Source organism: Plectropomus leopardus, chromosome 22 (assembly GCF_026936395.1).
Source record: "Plectropomus leopardus strain MGB_pleo_1.0 chromosome 22, ASM2693639v1, whole genome shotgun sequence".
NCBI classification, from domain to species: Eukaryota; Metazoa; Chordata; class Actinopteri; order Perciformes; family Serranidae; genus Plectropomus; species Plectropomus leopardus.
The window spans coordinates 12,441,952-12,459,907 of NC_142197.1; the positions used below are offsets into that span (position 1 = coordinate 12,441,952).

Below are 17,956 nucleotides of genomic sequence, written 5' to 3' on the forward strand. Positions count from 1 at the left end.
TCAATCCCTTTTAGCAGCATAATTGATTTTTTTAAACATTATTATTTTTTGTGTAGTGTCAAAATCTCACACTCATACCACTCTGCAAAAAAAATGTGTATATATATGTGTATATAATAATATCAATACATAAATCAAGAAAAATCTTAAAATGAAAAAAGCAAGCCAGTAAAAATAATTCATATTCATATCACATCAGTAGGTTTTGCAAAATAAGTTTTTGTAATAGTCTAAAAATCTGTTGCTTTTATTTTTTATTTGCAAAAGCAAGATAGGAAAGGGTTGAGTTGAAATCAGCCAAAAAAAGATGGAAATGGGTGTGTGAACTGAAACATTTTTATTTATGGACAAAGAATTCCCCCATTTAAAAAAAAATAACAAGGTAGTTCAAATATTTCTCATCATAATAACAGATTATATCTTTAACAGTAAAATCATGAGTGATGTTACAGTTACTGAAAACACCAGAACTTAAATTAGACCAAAAAAATCATTGTTGTTTTACTCAGAAAAAAAATGTTATGGATTATATCTGGAAATTATAGAAATTACTGGAACAATGAGCGCAAACCTGGCAACCCAAGACGCGCAAACAGGCAGAGGCCATGCCCGAGACAGCTAGCATGGAGCAAGACAGCTAGCATGGAGTGGGCTAGCACAAAATAATACAAGTTGGACTCAAAGTTTATGTTGTTAATAACGGCAGTAAAAAGGGAAACAGCGGTATGCAAGACCTGCAGCTTAAAACGAAGTGGTACGACCACCACAACATCAATTTTCATCCACAAAACCCTCAGAAGAAAAGGTACGTGAATGTGCGTTTTTTTAAGCTAATTTTATTAGCATCATATGACTTCACTTGTGAGCTGCTTCACCTGAGCAAACACTTGTCTTGCTTGACTTATAGTAGGGACTTGATTAATTCTTACTACAGTAACTTGGGACCTGCTTAAGACTTCAAGGTTAAGACTTATTACTTGTACATTACCTCTGCCAAGCACACAGGACATTAAAACTTGAGTTACTGTCTGGGTGTTTGAAATGGAAAAGGAGATAAATGTGAGCTTGCAGATTTCAGTCATATACTAAAATAGTTGTGTCCAAGAGAGGGAGCAGGGACACCCCTATGACAGGAATTATTTAGGAAAATTGAATTGCACATTAAGGGCCATATAAGCCCAGAGTGCAGTCTTGACCGGTGTTTTCTTTTTAGGTAGGAGAGGAAGGGCATTGCTGTTTCACAAAGATAAGTTGTTTTAAAGGCATAAGATGTTTGATTAATGTTAATGTGTTTTTTCAGACACATTTTAATTTTTGAAAATATCAAACAATTATTTTGCTGCTCAACGTACCTACAGCAACTCTGACCCCCAAGGGGAAAAAATCGAGAATGGATTTTTAAATTTACAGCAACTAATCATAGGTGGAAAAACTGGATACAGCATAATATTGTGATACATTTTCGTAGCAATATCGTATTGATACAGGCATGCCAAGTTTCTTTTTGTTATTATATTATACTGCAAATACAAATGCAACTTTTGGTAGCCTACTAGAAATAATAAAAACATTCATTTTTAAGTTCACTAGACGTTTGTTGCAATAAAATGGTTGAAATGCGATGACCAGACTGAAACCTGTAAATTATTAGAAAAAAACAGGTGTTTAAAAAAGTTAGCCATTGTTGACATAATTCACAGAAAAAAAAGTAATGTATTGCAATTTATGTTGTTGCACTACTCCCTAAATGGTAGCAACGCATTTTAAATTGCAATAATATTGCATCATAACTAACCCCCATAATTCTTAGACTGTTGGATTTGCAAAATAGGTCACATTTAGACTTCTTGGATTGCAGCACCGTTTGTGTGTGTGTGTGTGTGTGTGTGTGTGTATGTGTGTATGTGTACATGTACATGTGAGACATGCATGTGAGGCATGGAGAGTCCACTAGGTGTCTCAGTATGTTTATATTAAAATCTTGTGCCAGTAAAGTGCATCTTTCCCCTTAAATCGCAACCATCCCACCAGGACTCTCCTCTCTTTTTGTCTCTTGTACTCTATATCATTTTCCTCTCTTCCTGCTTACAACCTCCCATTCCTATTTGCTCCCATTTCTTTTTGCTCCTTATTCTCTCTTCCCTTCTCTTCTCTCTTTCTTTTCATTCTTAGCACCTTTTATTCCTCTATTCTCTTCCCCACCAAAAAAGACATTAACAGAAAAGCATAGAGGTGAGGAAGATAGATGAATGGATAAATGGCAGGTGAGAGAAAGTCTGATAAGCAACATTAAAGGGGAAAAAATAGTAAAGAAACACAACTAGAAAGAGAAGCAGGACTAGAAACACAGTAGGTCAAAGAGCGCTAGAGAAAAGATGAGAGTGAGCGATTGTGTTAATGTGTGTGTGTGAGAGAGAGAGAGAGAGAGAGGGATGGAGAGAGAAATGGAGGGAGGAGGGGTTTAATCCTGCCTGGATTATGGTATAAACTGGTCCCGGAGAGCAGGAAGAGATACGCTGGAGAGAGAGGAAGTCCCACTGTCCCTCCATCCCTCCCTCCATCACTCAATCTTTCTTGCTCGTAGCGTATTCGTGTCCCAGCGCTGCATGATTTTGGTTTGGATCCACCAGGATGTGAGGTCAGCAGGGAGGAATCATTCAGGAAAGGACGGCAGAAAAAAGTATTTTGGGAGTATGCTTGGGGAAGACCTTTCCGTCTGATAACAAGGACTGAACTCGGGTGGAGTTTACCGGGACGACCCCAAGTCTTTAATCTTTTTTTTTTTCCAAAAGAGGGAGCATGGAGGAGAGAAGAAGATGATGGTGGCCCTTGAAACAGGATTAAGGGATGTAGAGTGGAAAGTGTAGGAACATGGCGAGACTCTGTTGTGACTCACGCTGCGTGGAAGTGACCTTTGACACCAGAGCAGAGAGCTTTCTGGACTCTATTGTGTGCCGGGGCAACCAGCTGAGCTGACATCAAATCATCAGTTTGACACCTTTTATTTGTTATCAGTCATATTTGAACTTTCTTTCCAGACCGACATGTCTCTAAGGGAACGGTTTTAAAGCTTTGACCACAAGGCATAGTGAGTAATCTTCAGGCTTGTAATGATTTTGGGAAGTATTTTAATCTTCCTGCAACCCACTTTTGGGCTCCAGCTTCTTTTAAATTAGCGTGCTGCATTTCTGGAAAGCACATGGGATTGTTTCAATCTTTTGGCTCACGGGAAAAGAAGCTCTCAAGTCTTTCCACTCAAAGACTGGGAGGATCACTCTTGGAAGCCAAATTGAGTCTTAAATCTGCTTTTAGGATGACATGCTTCCTCTGTTGTTTTTTGGATCCTTTTCTTTTCCTTAGCTGGCCTCGGACTGTGACAGCTTCTTCACATGTCACCATGGATTCTTGTATATATTAGACTGCTCACTTACTACGTCTGTGTCTCTTCAAGTTTCTGGAGAGTCTGAAAATTCGAACTATGCATGAATGTCTTTGAGAAGACTGTGAATTGGATAGGATCTTTAAGTTTTTGCAGCGTTTACTTAACCAGGCAAGTTGACTGCAAGTGTTATTCTTTTTGCCTGTTAGGTCCGAGCAAGTTGTGTGTTTGCCCGTGTGTGTGTATGTGTTCTTCTGTAATTTCAAAATTAGACAATGTCCTTGTGTTGCAGAATGATACCCAGTTTAAAAGCAGTTATAAACAGTATATTCATATCAACAATGGATCACATATATTGGTTGCTTGTGTTGACAAACCCTCAGAGATTTATCACCCACCTCTGCGGTTCTGCTCAGACAGCGTTGGAAATTAACTTTTTTGACTACCTGCCACTGTGCCTGGTGGATTCCAAAATCTACCAGCCAGTCAATAGATTACCATTGTTTTTTGGCAGGTGAGTAAAGCATATCTATCAGGCTTTTGGCTGGTGGCTGGTGCTCATTTCCAACCATGTGCCCAGCTCTATTGAGCTTTTTAGCTTCTTTGTGGGTAAACAAGGTATATACAGTAAACTTTTAACTAACAGATATCTCCAGGAAACAAGTTTTCTGAAACTTAATGTTTAAATATGCAAAAGAGCAAAACCTCTAATAACCCACTTAATATTACCAAACCAGCACCAAACAACTTTTTGTGGTTGCACTGCGATCTGAGCACTTTTAATCTGACTTTGTGCCATCTGAATTTTATTCTTTTCTCTCAGAGCCAGCGTGCAACAATTGCTGGACTGATGCAGATCGCAGCAGCTGCAGGGATGAACCACTGGAGCTGGGGAAACGCTGGGAATGCCAGTAAATCGGACAGAAGTGGGCCGCACAGAGGGAGGCTGATGATGCTGCTGTGGATTATCCTCTCCAGCTCGCTGTGCCTGATGGTCGATGGCCAGATGAAGCTCTCACCAGAAACGTGAGTACAGTTGCACTAGAAAACCCAGACACTGACTTTGGACCTCGAGGGACTGAACCATCAGATAGAGCCATTTCAGTCACATTAGCTTCTGATGACAGTGTAAAAGATAAATATGCAGATCATGCAGGATTAACGAGACAAACTGCATGGAAATCTAATTTGCTTTCAATTATACAATCACTTTTCACGCCATAAAACTTAGATATTGAAGTTTGGATGTTATTATCGCATTACTTGTCTACTATGCTTGCATTCTCACTTACATCGAGACACAGTGTGCTGCCATTTAGCAGCAAATACAAGTCAGATGACCACAAACCTGTGGGCTTTATTAAGACATTACATCAACAATTGCACCAGGTCATTTCCCGTGGACACCCTGGCAAGTCCACATGCACGTTGTCCCTTTTGTAGCCACACGTGAATGAGTCAATGGTGTTCTTTCTATTTTGGCTGATGACTCCACACAGATACATATGGGCCATATGGGCACCTGTGGGGTGGAGGTGTAACAAACTGCCAAACTATTCTACAGCCTCTCTACAGCTACATGCTGAAGATTATGTACAAATTTGGCTATACACAAATATGCACAAAATATTTATAGAAAAACATTAAAGTAAAAAAAAAAAAAAAAACAGCTTCCCAGTTTTTGCCATAATGTGAATCTCAATTATTCTCCGTAAAAATGAGATCACAATTCTCTCACACAGTTATTATTTTGTCAACATTTATGCAATAAATGTTAACTCAAATAAATGTTGTGCAAAAACACACCCAACATGAAGATTCCTTAAACTAAAAAGTCTAGAAATAAAAAAACAGCCACCAGCCGAATGCTGATAAAATATGCATATCTATACTAGATTTACTTCACTTATTAGCCAAAAAACAACTCTGTTGAGCACCTGGTTGATTTAGAATCCACCAGCCGTGGTGGTAGTTGTACAAAAAAATTAATTTCCACTCCTCCTTGTGCGGTGGTGTGTCTGTGTTGCTCTGCAGTGGGCATTGGGGTTTTAGTGAAGTGCTCTTAAGTATAACTGATTCATAAATCAGTTAAAACACCCATTAAACATGGCTTAATAGAGATCATATCCAACACAAGTATACAAAGCCTTATTGTAACTTACAGAGACAAAACATTTGTTTTTTCACTGGCTCTTGGGCTTACAGAATGAACATCCTTATTTTTGTCTTTAGAAATATATTTTACTGCCCTGTTTAGCTGTAATAGTGAGAGTTTGTGAACAGGATGTGGCCGCCACAATGCTTCCTGCATAGTGAAAACAGAGGTGGAAAAAACAGATCAAACGGTAACACTAAGCAGCGTTGGTGAAATATAAAATCAATATTCTTTACTGGGCTGCCTATTTTTCACCTAAATGTTTTCAGAAACATATATCCTAGCTTACAGTTTAACTGTAATATGAGATTGTTGCAAGCCAGTCGATGTTGTGTCAAAAAGATGAGTTTGCATTATGTCATCTGCCATTTGGAGTGTTTATTGGTGCATTGTGGCACAGTGCATTTTGGTAGTTGTAAGTTTTCTATCGCTTGAGCAAAAGCAAATACCACAGTCCTTTCCTCTTTTTTCTCCAGTCATGCAGCATCAATTTCAAAAGTATATATATATTTTTTAAATATATTTTTTCAGTGCATAGACAGCCCAGTTTTATGAAATCTTTCCAGTGGTAAAATTCTCCTTAAATATTAAAGCCACTTGACTATGTCCTTGTATATATTAACTAAAATATGAATTCCTAAAACAATATATTTTAAAATGTTCATGTTCTACCTAGAAGAGGTGAAGATAGGCTTTACTGGAAAAAATACTTTAGAAACTAGTGTTGGAAAAACACTGATAATCAGAAATGATTCACTCAACATTTTCTAAAGACAAAGATGGCTGTTTATAAAAGGGACTTGCAATAAGTCATAATACCTAATGTGTTTTATTTTCAGACCAGTATTCATTCTGTTGTGGTGAGATTTTCTTTCTCAGTTTTTCTTTTGGGAATGAAACGCTGTGTTTGTTTGTTTGTTCTCCAGAAGCCAGGCGAAGCTCTTTTTCCCTGAACAGTTTTCAAACCTCCTGCTGACTAAAAACACTAACAAATCGATATAGTGCTGTCAGTCCACAATAGCCTATTAACTCTGTGTGTGTGTGTGTGTGTGTGTGTGTGCGCCTTTTGTGTTTGTGTGTGACGGTGGAGAGAGTTGAAAGGGATAGAGAAACACAGACAAATACACAGCATTTTATTTTTTGCACTGACTGGATGCTGTTAACATTTGTTTTTGTATGTCTGTGTCAGTGGAAATCCAGTAGGCTACATACTGTAAGAGTTTGATCAATCCATTTTGAATCCAATAAATGTATGAACCAAAACCATAAAAGCGGTGGTTGATTGTGCAGTTTCAGTATGTATTTTTGTGTGTGTGTGTGAGTCATTAGAGATTTTGTACTGTCACTCGGCAGGCTGCTGTGACGAGGGAGATTAAAGCTACAGGGACAGCAGAGTTCAGCAGGCCAACACAGGTCACTGAGCCCAAAGTACTTCACTCTGCCTAGGGAAGATTTGGCAGCAAGGCACCCCTGGCTCTGGATGTTAGAGGGCCATGACCCCAACATTTCTGGCCAGGAAGGTCAAATGTTTAGCCTCCAAGGGAACATTGCTCTTCTGCCAGGAGAAAACAGATAACTGCCAATAAGATATCAAACAGTAATGTCCCATTTAAAGGGACAGTTCATCAAAAATACCTATTTTTCCTCCTCTTACCTTTGGTGCTATTTATTTGTTTTTTTAGTGTGAGTATTTATAGTGTGAGTTACTGAGTGTTGGAGATATCTGCTGTTGAGATTTCCAACTGGCACTCTGCTTGTGGTGCTCAAAGTGCCAAAAAAAACATTTGAAAAACTCGACAGCAATGTCTCTTTCCATAAATCATAAAACGCAGCCCTTTTTGTGAGCAGTTTCATTTAATAATTATTTTCTTTTTACCAAACGACACCCACCAGCCACGTCACTGCACAGAAGGAAGCGCGCATCTACTCACGGACAGAAGGCAGTGCAAGATGGAAAAATTAGAGGTGCCCTAGACGGCCACCAATGTCAAGACACTGATATTTTGTTGAATTCAGGTTGTGATGTTGGATGACCAAAATTCTGTATCAGGACACCAGCAACAATTAGATGTAAAATTCTGACAACAGTTAACATTGATATTTTGTCACGGTTTTATTAAGTATTTAAGTAAAATAATTGCGTTTAGTCGTAAGATATGAAGAAGAAAACCCAGTATCTGCAAAACATCACAATGTTAACGGAGTGAACTGTGCCACAAAAATTGCTGTGAATTAAACTTTGTCATTTTCTGTCAAATAATAATATTATCGGTCAGTAAAAAGGAGACATCATTTTGTCAATTTCGCAGTGAGCTCTTTTCAGGTACCATAGAGAGTTACTCACTGTGTAGTCCGTTTTTGACCCAAGTTTGACCTGAGGCGCTTTCTTAATCTGACTTTTCTGGACAACACTGCTCTAAAATAGCATGCACTTATGGAGGTAATACAGGGACCGTGCAACAAACATTTGTACAAGTGATTCAACAGTCTAAATGAATAAAATCCTTGTTTATCCGTCAGATTTCCTTGATACTACCTTGAAACAGTTTCTGTGATCTGACTCATTTCAAGGCAACAGTCCAGAGAGCCTCTGATATCCCTGAACAAAACAAGGATAATATTTACAGCACAACACTCCTACCTATCACCTCACATTTGAAAGTGAACCCACACTCTTATTAGAGAATAAACATATCAACAAGTCAACAAATCATCAGTTTTCAGTACCAACGCTGGCAGGCTGGCTGTGACAACCCTGCCTGCTAACTAGCAGCGAGCTGGCTGACTCCCCATAGGTTGAGCCATCTGTCACATCCTGTCTACTCTCTAACCTCTATTGCCTTTCCTTGGCTGCATTCACATGAAGGATTTGTAGAATTACTGCATGTTATTGAGCACAGTGTATCCCCTTGACCTGGCATACTGTCAGCTTTTACTGTCACCTTAACTGTAATCTGTTTTAATCTCTTATTGGTGAATGCAGGATAACCTCTTAACATGATTGGCTGCACACATTCATGGTCACCTTCAGTACAGACTTGTGACGTACCAACCCTTGTATTTTCAGGCAAGATACAAGTGCGGTAATTTGGGCAGAGAATAATTAAAAACCGACCTTATCTCAAATTAGCTTTGTTTTCCACTTGAGGGAAGTCACACACTCATTGCTTTTAAGAGTGGAATGATGATTTGTTTCACAACTGTTTCCGTTTCAATGAAACATTGTTAATAGAGTCAATCAGAATTTTTTTTAAAGATTATTTTTTGGGCTTTTTGTCTTTATTTGATTGGACATCTTAAACTTGAAAGGGAAAGAGAGAGGGGGGTGATGTGCAGCAAAGGGCTGAGGCCAGAATCGAACCCACAACTGCTGCGGCAGGGACGTAGCCTCTGTACATACAGCACCTGCTCTACCAACTGAGCTACTACTACTTTGTCTAAGAGTGCATTTATTTAGTTTATTGCAATGCAGTTTAACTATTCTATCAGTCTGTGATTAACAATATTTTGTCAAAATGTTAGAAGTTTAACTGAAATATTCTTGTCATAAGTTAATGATTGGATTTTACAAGGAGGATTTTTTTAATGGTCAACAAATCATTAAGTAACACTTCGTAGATAATTTCTTAGTTGTTAGGACTATCTTGAGGGTCGTCATGATGCGAAAAATCTTTTCAGCTGTATGTCCACTTTCCATCTGGAAACAGTGGACAATGTGCAATACAAGTAAACCTGCATCCTTTTTTAAAATTTATTGCATTGTTTTGATAAATATTGATAACAGCTTTGAATGTCTAGCACTGAATATGTTTTTTTCCATTTCCAGGGTACAGCAGTGGGCTGTGTCCTTTAGTAAGGAGATAGCTGCCCTTTCTGCACGATACTCTGGAGCTAAACTGCTACAGAAGGTAAGAGATCACACACAAAATCCGCACATTAACGAATACACAGGCACACGCACTTACACCACATACACACACACACACACATAATATTAGACAGATACACATATGGAGATGCTAAAACAGCTACAGATGCACATACTGTATATACACAAAATTTAAATGTTCTCCAAGGCATCTCAATTTCACTAGTTTTGAAGCAAATTAAGACGGATCGTTGTGTTACAGTATTTTCCCATACAAGCAGACAAACCAGTGATGTTGAGGCGAGGTGGTGGTTGTGGTGGAGATTTAATCCCTTTGATTGATAATCCCTAACATACAGTATATGGCCATACAAGAGAAGGTAACGTAAGATAACATAACATGGAACTGTTATGCTTCTATTTTATATGGAATAGAAGCATAAGAAGAAACATAATATGTAAAAAACATAAGAAGAACCCATTTATACAGTCTATGGGGAGAATACAGTTAATAAATAAATAAATACACAAAATGTATTAAAAAAATAGCGAATAAATAAATAAAAAATAAATAGTAAATAAAAAATAAACATATGAATTAAATAAAATAAATTATATAACAGGGAGACAATTATTATCGTACAAAAAATAAATATATTCAAACATAATAATAATAGTAATAAAAAAAAATAATTGTAATGGTAGGCTACTATTGCTTGGATACTATCACCTGGATAAAGATTCTTCCAGACATATCATTTCCATAGCCAAGGATAATGATTTGTTTGTTAGCAAAAAGAAAAGACAAAGAAGACAAGTGAAATCTAACACACAGACTTAAATGCAGAGACACGAATGCACTTCATGGTTGGATATAGAGATCATGACATCATTACATCAGACTGAGACGGGCGGGGTCAGTATCCCCCCTCATTCGGCCAATAGGAACACGACTGACTGGCACACATTTGCTGTACAACATCTGCACATGGCCCAGAGACCAATATGATGACACACTTATACCAGAAGCACGTAAATACACTCAAACACGTACTCACAGACATTTTTGTTGTTGACTTTTAAAACCATTGCGTGAGCTTTACCAATTCATACAGTAAAATGGCAAGCTGATGCACTGTTGCCCATTGAACTGGGTTGATTTCAACTGATTATTGTTCCTTTTTTTATGACTAACGATGAGGTTATGTTGGTGTGTGTGTGTGTTTTAGTAATTAGGGTGTGCGGTCTTCCTCTGCATGCCACCCTGTAGAATCCCTAGCAGGCCCGTTCACCATCTGCCACACACACAAACACACACAAACTGTGTTTTCAGAGACATGCTATGGACCAACTCCCTCTACAGCGTTTATGAACCTTTGTTTTGGTTTTACCGCACATTTTTTCTATTGTACACGTCAAAACGTCCACAAATCTAACTGCGCAAATAACAAAGCTCCACAGATTTCTTCCAAAACAAACAGCAGTAATGGTTTGTTTTTTGTTCCTGATTTGTAGACTGGATTAACCTCAGATAACCTCAGTGTTTAGTTGGAAGAAACAATTTTCCAGAATAAGAACAACACAGGATCTAAATACAAACTAACTTGATCAAGAAACTTCAGAAATATCAGTAAAAATGATGGTATTGTATTAGGAGTTGTCATAGTAGTAGCAAAAATACCAGTTGCTGTTTAATCAGTACGTATATGTTGCCTAGTTACATGTTTTCTCCTTTTCTTTAGTTGGTGATGTGTAAAAAGCACCTACTGCATTAGTTAAATCTCGGCAACAAGAAGCCATTAATCATCCACCTCTGTCTAATCGATGGCTTTCTTGTTATCTGTGGAACATTTAGTGACTGTGTCTTCTTACCCGAGTAAACTGAATAGGATATTGACTTTTGGGGTTTATGTTTAAACATAATACAGGAATTGGTGGAGCTCTACTTTTGTTGGAAAGGGTTTTTTTTTAATAATTATAGCTCTTCAATCATCATTTCTCTCATTTAAATCAGTTTGTCTCTCTTACCTGTCTAATTCAGTCCCTCCTTTGTTATGAAAATTGAAAAGCATAATTTGGAAATGTGAAATAGAATCTCAATAGGAATACTAAAATGGACAGCAGGTTCTCTTTTCTCAGTTTTTTTTAGGTTGTAAGAAATTGATTGAAGTTAAGGGAGTGTGGCAACTGGGGATTTCCCATCAAGAGACATTTCAAACCAAAATCAAAAACACATTTTCCTCTTAGCTATAGTGCTCAAAACAACAAAAAAATACAATTGGAAAAACTGAATAGCAATGTCTCCTTGTAGAAATCATGACCTGGTTACTCAAGATAATCCACAGACCTTGTTGTGAGCAGTTTCATGGAGGAACTATGTTTTTTTCTTTCTAACAAATTACTCCTGCAATGTGTACCAAACCACACCCGCCTAGCACCACTGAGCTTGCTAACGGTACAGCTAAGCTAAGGAGTATGCATTAATGTTTACATCATCATGCTGTCACGAGCACGGGCCTTTCGTTCAGGAGTAGATGCACAATTGCCCTTGCCTGGTGATATGGTTCGCAAGTGGAGGCAGCTCATCAACTGCACATCACTGTGCAGAAGTAAGCGTTTGTGAGCCTTGGTGTTTGACAAATTTTGATAACCAGTATCACATTTCTAGGGAAGGTTAATTATCTTACTGACAAGTAAAAGAAAGAGAGTCCATCACCAAAACAAACATTTCACATGAAATCTGTCATCACAACTGATGCTTTTATCATCAGAGCCGGATATTAACCTTTTAAGTCCACAAACAACAGCGGCACCAGATCCCTTAAATTATATTGATATAGCTGCTTTAATTTGATAGCACACTCAATGGACAAACCAACCAGCTGAAATTAAACATTAGAAAATGCACAGATGTCAGTCAGGAGGCGCAGTGTGCAGTAGATGGTTTCTTGTGGCTTCACTCTGTCATATTGCAGATTAGAGAGGGGGTCTGGGGAAAGGATGAAGTCAGGGCTTGACCCCCATCTGTATTACAAACTGTAAATGTGTGTGCGTGTGTGCATGACTGAATAATACCTCTCATCCATTATGTGTGTGTCTCTGCTTGTTGTTTTCCATTGTGTATTTGAGCAAGAAATTACACATAATTTCTACATGTTAAAGTACAGTGGCGTCAGGGGGGAAGCCAAAATAGAGGTGATATGTTATGATCCTTACTCTCTGCGTCTTTTGTTTTATTGATATTTAAGGAGCTCATGTGACACTTTTTCTAATAAAATGCTTTGTAAATAATCAGCACTGTTAGTAATCCGCTGACTGTGTCTGTTTTGCAGAAATACAAGGATGTGGAGGCTGTGGTGAAGATAGAAGAGGTGGATGGAGAGGAGCTTGTCAAGAAGTTCGCTGAGGAGATGGAGGAGATGCTTGGGAGGAAGATGAAATCTGTGAAGGTAATATTATGATAGATTCTGTTACAGCAAACACACTCAGTGGTAACCAGTTTGACACAAGCTCTTTCGTAGACATGACTAAACAAAAGACATGATGAAACAAAAATTGTCACAGGTTTAGTTTGTGTTTGCTTGGACTTGACAAGTCTTTCCTGTATGGACAGTGTGTCCTTAACCTGCTGTATTTTATCACAGCGGTTAGCAGAAGCTGCAGAGGATGCTGACCTTTACCACGAGTACAATGAAACGCTGCAGGTATGTGACGGTATGCTTTAAAACGAGAACAACAACCTCTGTGCACAGTTTGTGGCTTTTGAGCCGATGCAAAAAAATGCAAAACACACAGTAACAGTATGTAACTGCTGATTTATACCCAAAATATTATTTTCTTTATCGGTGTCTTTCTTGGAGTCTGGAAAAACACCCAGCTGATTGCCAAGGCTGCATTCAGTCTTAACAAAACATAGCAAAACATTATTTAAACAACAATTGTGTTGTGTTGAACACCTTGGTTTTTTTTGGTCTTTTTATACAGTGGTGTTAAATTCAGATTAAAAGGGATACGTGTGTTTACATTGCCAAAGAAAGTGTGAAATATGAACAAATAATTGATGTAGAATAAGTCAAGAATTACTACACATTTATATATATACATGTCACTGCTAAATGGGTAACGTCTCTGATGCACCCCCCAAAGCAGAGTAAATGTATAGCAAATCCTGTTGCATACTTGTTTTAGGAAACATTCAACTCAGAAACCATAGCAAAAACGGGGACCACTGTTTTGAGTTTGAATGTTTTCCAGGTAACATCTTGGCACACCTATTTTTTAACCATATCAGGACATCTTGATTGAATTCTCTAGCATGGTCATTCAAAATCTCAATGTTTGCTGGGATTCCCTGTGTACTGATGGCATCTGTGGTGTGTTCAGGTTGTTGAAACCTTGCAAAATGAATCAATATGCACCGTTTTCTCTCGTAAATTTCAGATTTTTTTTCCTTTTTTGACAAAAAAACTACCACTTAACTCTCTGAGAATATACTTTTTTCCTTGGAAATTTACTACTTTGGGCCTGGAAATTCCAAGTTTTTACTCTAAAGATTACCAACCTCGTGGGCTACATTTTATTAATTTTTTTAAACCTTAAGTGGCCCTAATAGAATACCCCCACAATGACTTTTTTCTGTAGGCTGATGTGGAAGTTGGTTTCGCTCTGGATCCCTCATCAAAAAACCAATGGGATTTTTCCATTGGATTTTTGATTATGGCAGAAAATAAGCTCTGTGGCAAACAAAAACAATGTTCATGATATTTACATGTTTGTTCAGCAACAGTAATGATAATGTTCACAAATGAACACCACTTTTAGGATCTGTGAAGCGTAAATTCAATCCCCAGAAGTAATAAGCTAAGCTTTAAGACACATAAAAGCTTTGGGGTTGATGAAATGGGTATTTCCTGACATTTTTTAATGTCTTAGAACAAAATGTGACAGTCTCTGAAGTTTATTTTAACCAAAGACCTTAGTTCTAACCAAAAACTCATTAAAAAACCCCATTGACTTTGTGTTAAGGCACCCAGAAGTGCTGAAATGCTAATGAATTTCTTTGTTTTAGGACTCATTTTATGCAGTCGTAATAACCTCATTATCCTTTATTATTCTATTTAGTTTGAATATTATAACTCCCTGCTGATCAACACGGTGGATGAGGATGGGAATCCACTGTCGCTCGGGGGAGATTTCCCGCTGGAGAAAAATGAGCACTTCAACAAACTGCCAGTCAACACCCAACTGAGCAACATACAAGTCCCTACTAATGTTTACAACAGAGGTACAGAAGCAAAGACACGCATGCAGCCTGCACTTGCACATACTGTATAATACAACCAAATGCCAGTAGGATATCAAATTTGTTCTTTTCATTCTTTGTGTAGATCCAGATATTCTAAATGGAGCCTACATGTCCGAGGCCCTGAATGACGTGTTCATCGATAACTTCCAGAAAGATCCAACTCTCACCTGGCAGTATTTTGGCAGTGCTACAGGCTTCTTCAGGCTCTACCCAGGTGCCTCCCTACACATCCTACATTTAGGACATCCTGCATGCTTCCCAAAAGTTTCTCCTGTGTCAGCACATAACAGCTCTGTAGATAAACATTCAGCTACACAAGCCAGACTGTACACTTACACAGCAACTGACGATGCAGGAAGCTGTCTGTCAAACGTGATGACTCAGTCTCAGCTGCAATATGGCTGCTTGTGAATTCTCTCCTGTGCGTGTGTGTGTGTGTGTGTGTGTGTGTGTGTGTGTGTGTGTGTGTGTGTGTGTGTGCATGCGCGCGTGTGTAATTAGCAGAGGATTTGTGACACAGCTTGTTCCACTCATCTGCAACCTCATCCATCTCTCCCTCATTTGACACTCTGTCACTGTCCATCCATGCATCCATTTGTTCATTCATCCACCCAACCAGGCAGCAGTTCAGAGCTTCTGCCTTTGTTAAATCTCTCTATCTTTCTCTCTGTCTCCAGGGATCCAGTGGATTCCAGATGAAAATGGTGTGGTCACGTTTGATTGCAGAAACAGAAACTGGTAAGGAGATATTCCTATTAACATGAGTTTTGCTTCCGTGTTGATCATTTTGGACGGTTGTAGGTCTCTGTATGGTTTGTAGGTGCAGGAAAGTGGTTCTCAGCTCAGCCTGAAGCCCCTAATTATGGGCCCTGACATTCCTATCTAGCAGTCATTTGGGGCTAGTAGGATCTATGGCTGACCATCAATTGTAGTTTTTTCAGTGTCTGGCACCAGTCTGCCCATATCAGCAACTACTTGCAATTGAGCATGTTGAATCAGCTGCAGAGGCAGTCAGTGTTTCTGATTAGTTGTTCAGCCTCCTGAATCAGTGTCTTCACACATTTCTCCTTACTTTTTGCCACTTAGTGCAACTTCAAACAGAAGTGGTTAAAAGTTATGTGAGGTGATGTGATTTGATGCAAAAGCATTTTTTTCAGTTGCCTTTTTCTTGACTTTTACTAATAGATTGAAGGGACAGATCAAATCAAAACTACATATTTTTCCTCTTACCTGTAGTGCTATCTATTAATCTAGATTATTTTGGTATGAACTGCTGAGTGCTAGCGATATTGATATGGCTGTAGGGATGTTTGTCTTTTCTCGAATATACTCGAGCCGCTCAAAGCGCCAAAAAATACATTTGAAAAACAGCAATGTCTCTTCCCAGAAATCATGACCCAGATACTCAAGATGCTCCACATCTTGATGTGTATTAAAGATTTCTCCTCTTCAGACATTTTTTTAAATGTCTTTGTTGTTTTTTATGGTTGCATCTCCCTTGAACTACAATACACTGCTCCAGCGATCTCTTGTGGTACTGCTCTATCCGTAAGCTTTCAGAAAACATGCCAAATATCTAACTTCTATTACTGTGTTGTCCCAATTTTGGGTGCAGCTTGTGTCAAAGGCGACCATATATACAGCAATGTCACAAGACTTGTTCAAGACTTTATAATACATCAGCTGCCGAAGAGTCTTTTACAAATAATGACATTTTGACCTGTCACAGTAAGGGCACGAGTGTTACTAATAAAATTAAAAATGGCTCTGTTAGATTCAAGTGTTCCAATAAACCATGACATTATGACAGTGAGCCAGCATGAGTAATATCAAGAGCCTGAAACCCATAAGAAATTTCAGTATATACACCCGTGCTTTTCCTACTCTGACGTGTCAGTATTTCTTCCCTTTAAAAGGTCTTATCAAGTAATAACAGATGTATTACTGTATGGTGACAGTTTTTCCAGGAACTCTGTCTGGTTGTCAGACAGAATATACTGTTTCCTGGAAGGTGGCAGATCTCCGCTGCCGCAAGGGAAATCTTATTCATGCTAATGAGCTTGGAAAATTCAGTGGATGATGATAAGGAGATGAGGAGAAGCATGGATGGAAAAACAGAGGAACAATTAAAGGGATAAGGCTTAAACCCTGTTTGTTCTGTCTGTCTACTGGGCTGGTAAATAACACAGTCTCTGTGCCTGAGTGTGATTTGGTTGATGTTATAATCAAGCCCATCACTTTGTGTTGACAAAGGAGTGGGACATATGGGCTCATATAAAAAATATTTTTTAAACAGTCTTCACAATGGGTTTTTATGTTATGTAAAATGGGGATCAGCATAATGCCAGAGTAGATAATTACAACAGGTTAAGAAAAACTTGGGCATCAAAAAGGCATAACATAGCCTGCCAGCAAGATCATAGTTTTGATTTCAACATTGTGGGGACACATGAAGCGAGGAATTTGGAGGTCCTCCTTTTTTTATGTTATTTTGGGGGGATTTTATTACCTTTATGTGATAGGACAGCCAAAGAGGTTGCAGGAAATAGGGATGAGAGAGAGTGGGGATCATCTGCAGCAAAGGGCCTCAGATGGACTTGAACCTGGGCCGCTTCGACAAGGACACATAGCCTCTGAATACACACGCTCCACCAACTAAGCCACACAGCGTCCCGGAGGTCCTCCTTTGACACTGTTTGAGGGTCAAACAGTGTCAATTTTTATACACCAGTATTTCTATTAAAGGAAAACATTAATTCAGGCGGCAGGTAACCATTAAAAAAATATTTTAAAAAGGAATATGATGCAGTAAGGCTCTCAGGTTTTGTGCATTGCTTCCAAATATTTACTCTCCTACAGATTACCTTTTCTCATTACTGTTATCTCTGCTGAGTCAACACACATTTAGGCATAATTTACTTGTCCACCCTTTTTATTTTGGAAAATAACATCTTTAAAGGTCCAGTGTGTATAATTTAGTGAGACAGTAAGACATCTTTATCGTCACTGTACAAGTACAATAAAATGCTGATGGACCAAACCAATAGATGCCTAAATTCATAGAAAATACTTAATCGGGGCATCTATTTGCAGAATTGGTGTATAATATTCATAACTATTTTTCATTAGTTTATAACCACTGGAAAATAAGAATCGTGTTTTTTAACCTTAAAATGAGCCATTTGCATCTGTATGCGGATACGGAGTGGGTCCTCTTCCATGGAGGCCACCATCTTATATCTACAGTTG

The 17,956-nt window shown here is 38.4% G+C and overlaps 1 protein-coding gene across 1 annotated transcript in view; it reads left to right on the forward strand.

Annotated features, from left to right (window-relative positions):
• The first annotated feature begins 4,202 nt into the window (after positions 1 to 4,202).
• The window catches only part of cacna2d4a (calcium voltage-gated channel auxiliary subunit alpha2delta 4a), a 112,906-nt gene continuing 99,152 nt past the window's right edge, over positions 4,203 to 17,956 (forward strand). The window contains exons 1-7 of the mRNA XM_088072791.1: positions 4,203 to 4,405; positions 9,361 to 9,442; positions 12,735 to 12,851; positions 13,047 to 13,106; positions 14,524 to 14,686; positions 14,790 to 14,921; positions 15,385 to 15,445. Coding sequence (XP_087928917.1) covers positions 4,230 to 4,405; positions 9,361 to 9,442; positions 12,735 to 12,851; positions 13,047 to 13,106; positions 14,524 to 14,686; positions 14,790 to 14,921; positions 15,385 to 15,445 — 791 coding nt within the window. The 5' untranslated portion in view covers positions 4,203 to 4,229. The remainder of the gene's footprint in view (positions 4,406 to 9,360; positions 9,443 to 12,734; positions 12,852 to 13,046; positions 13,107 to 14,523; positions 14,687 to 14,789; positions 14,922 to 15,384; positions 15,446 to 17,956) is intronic.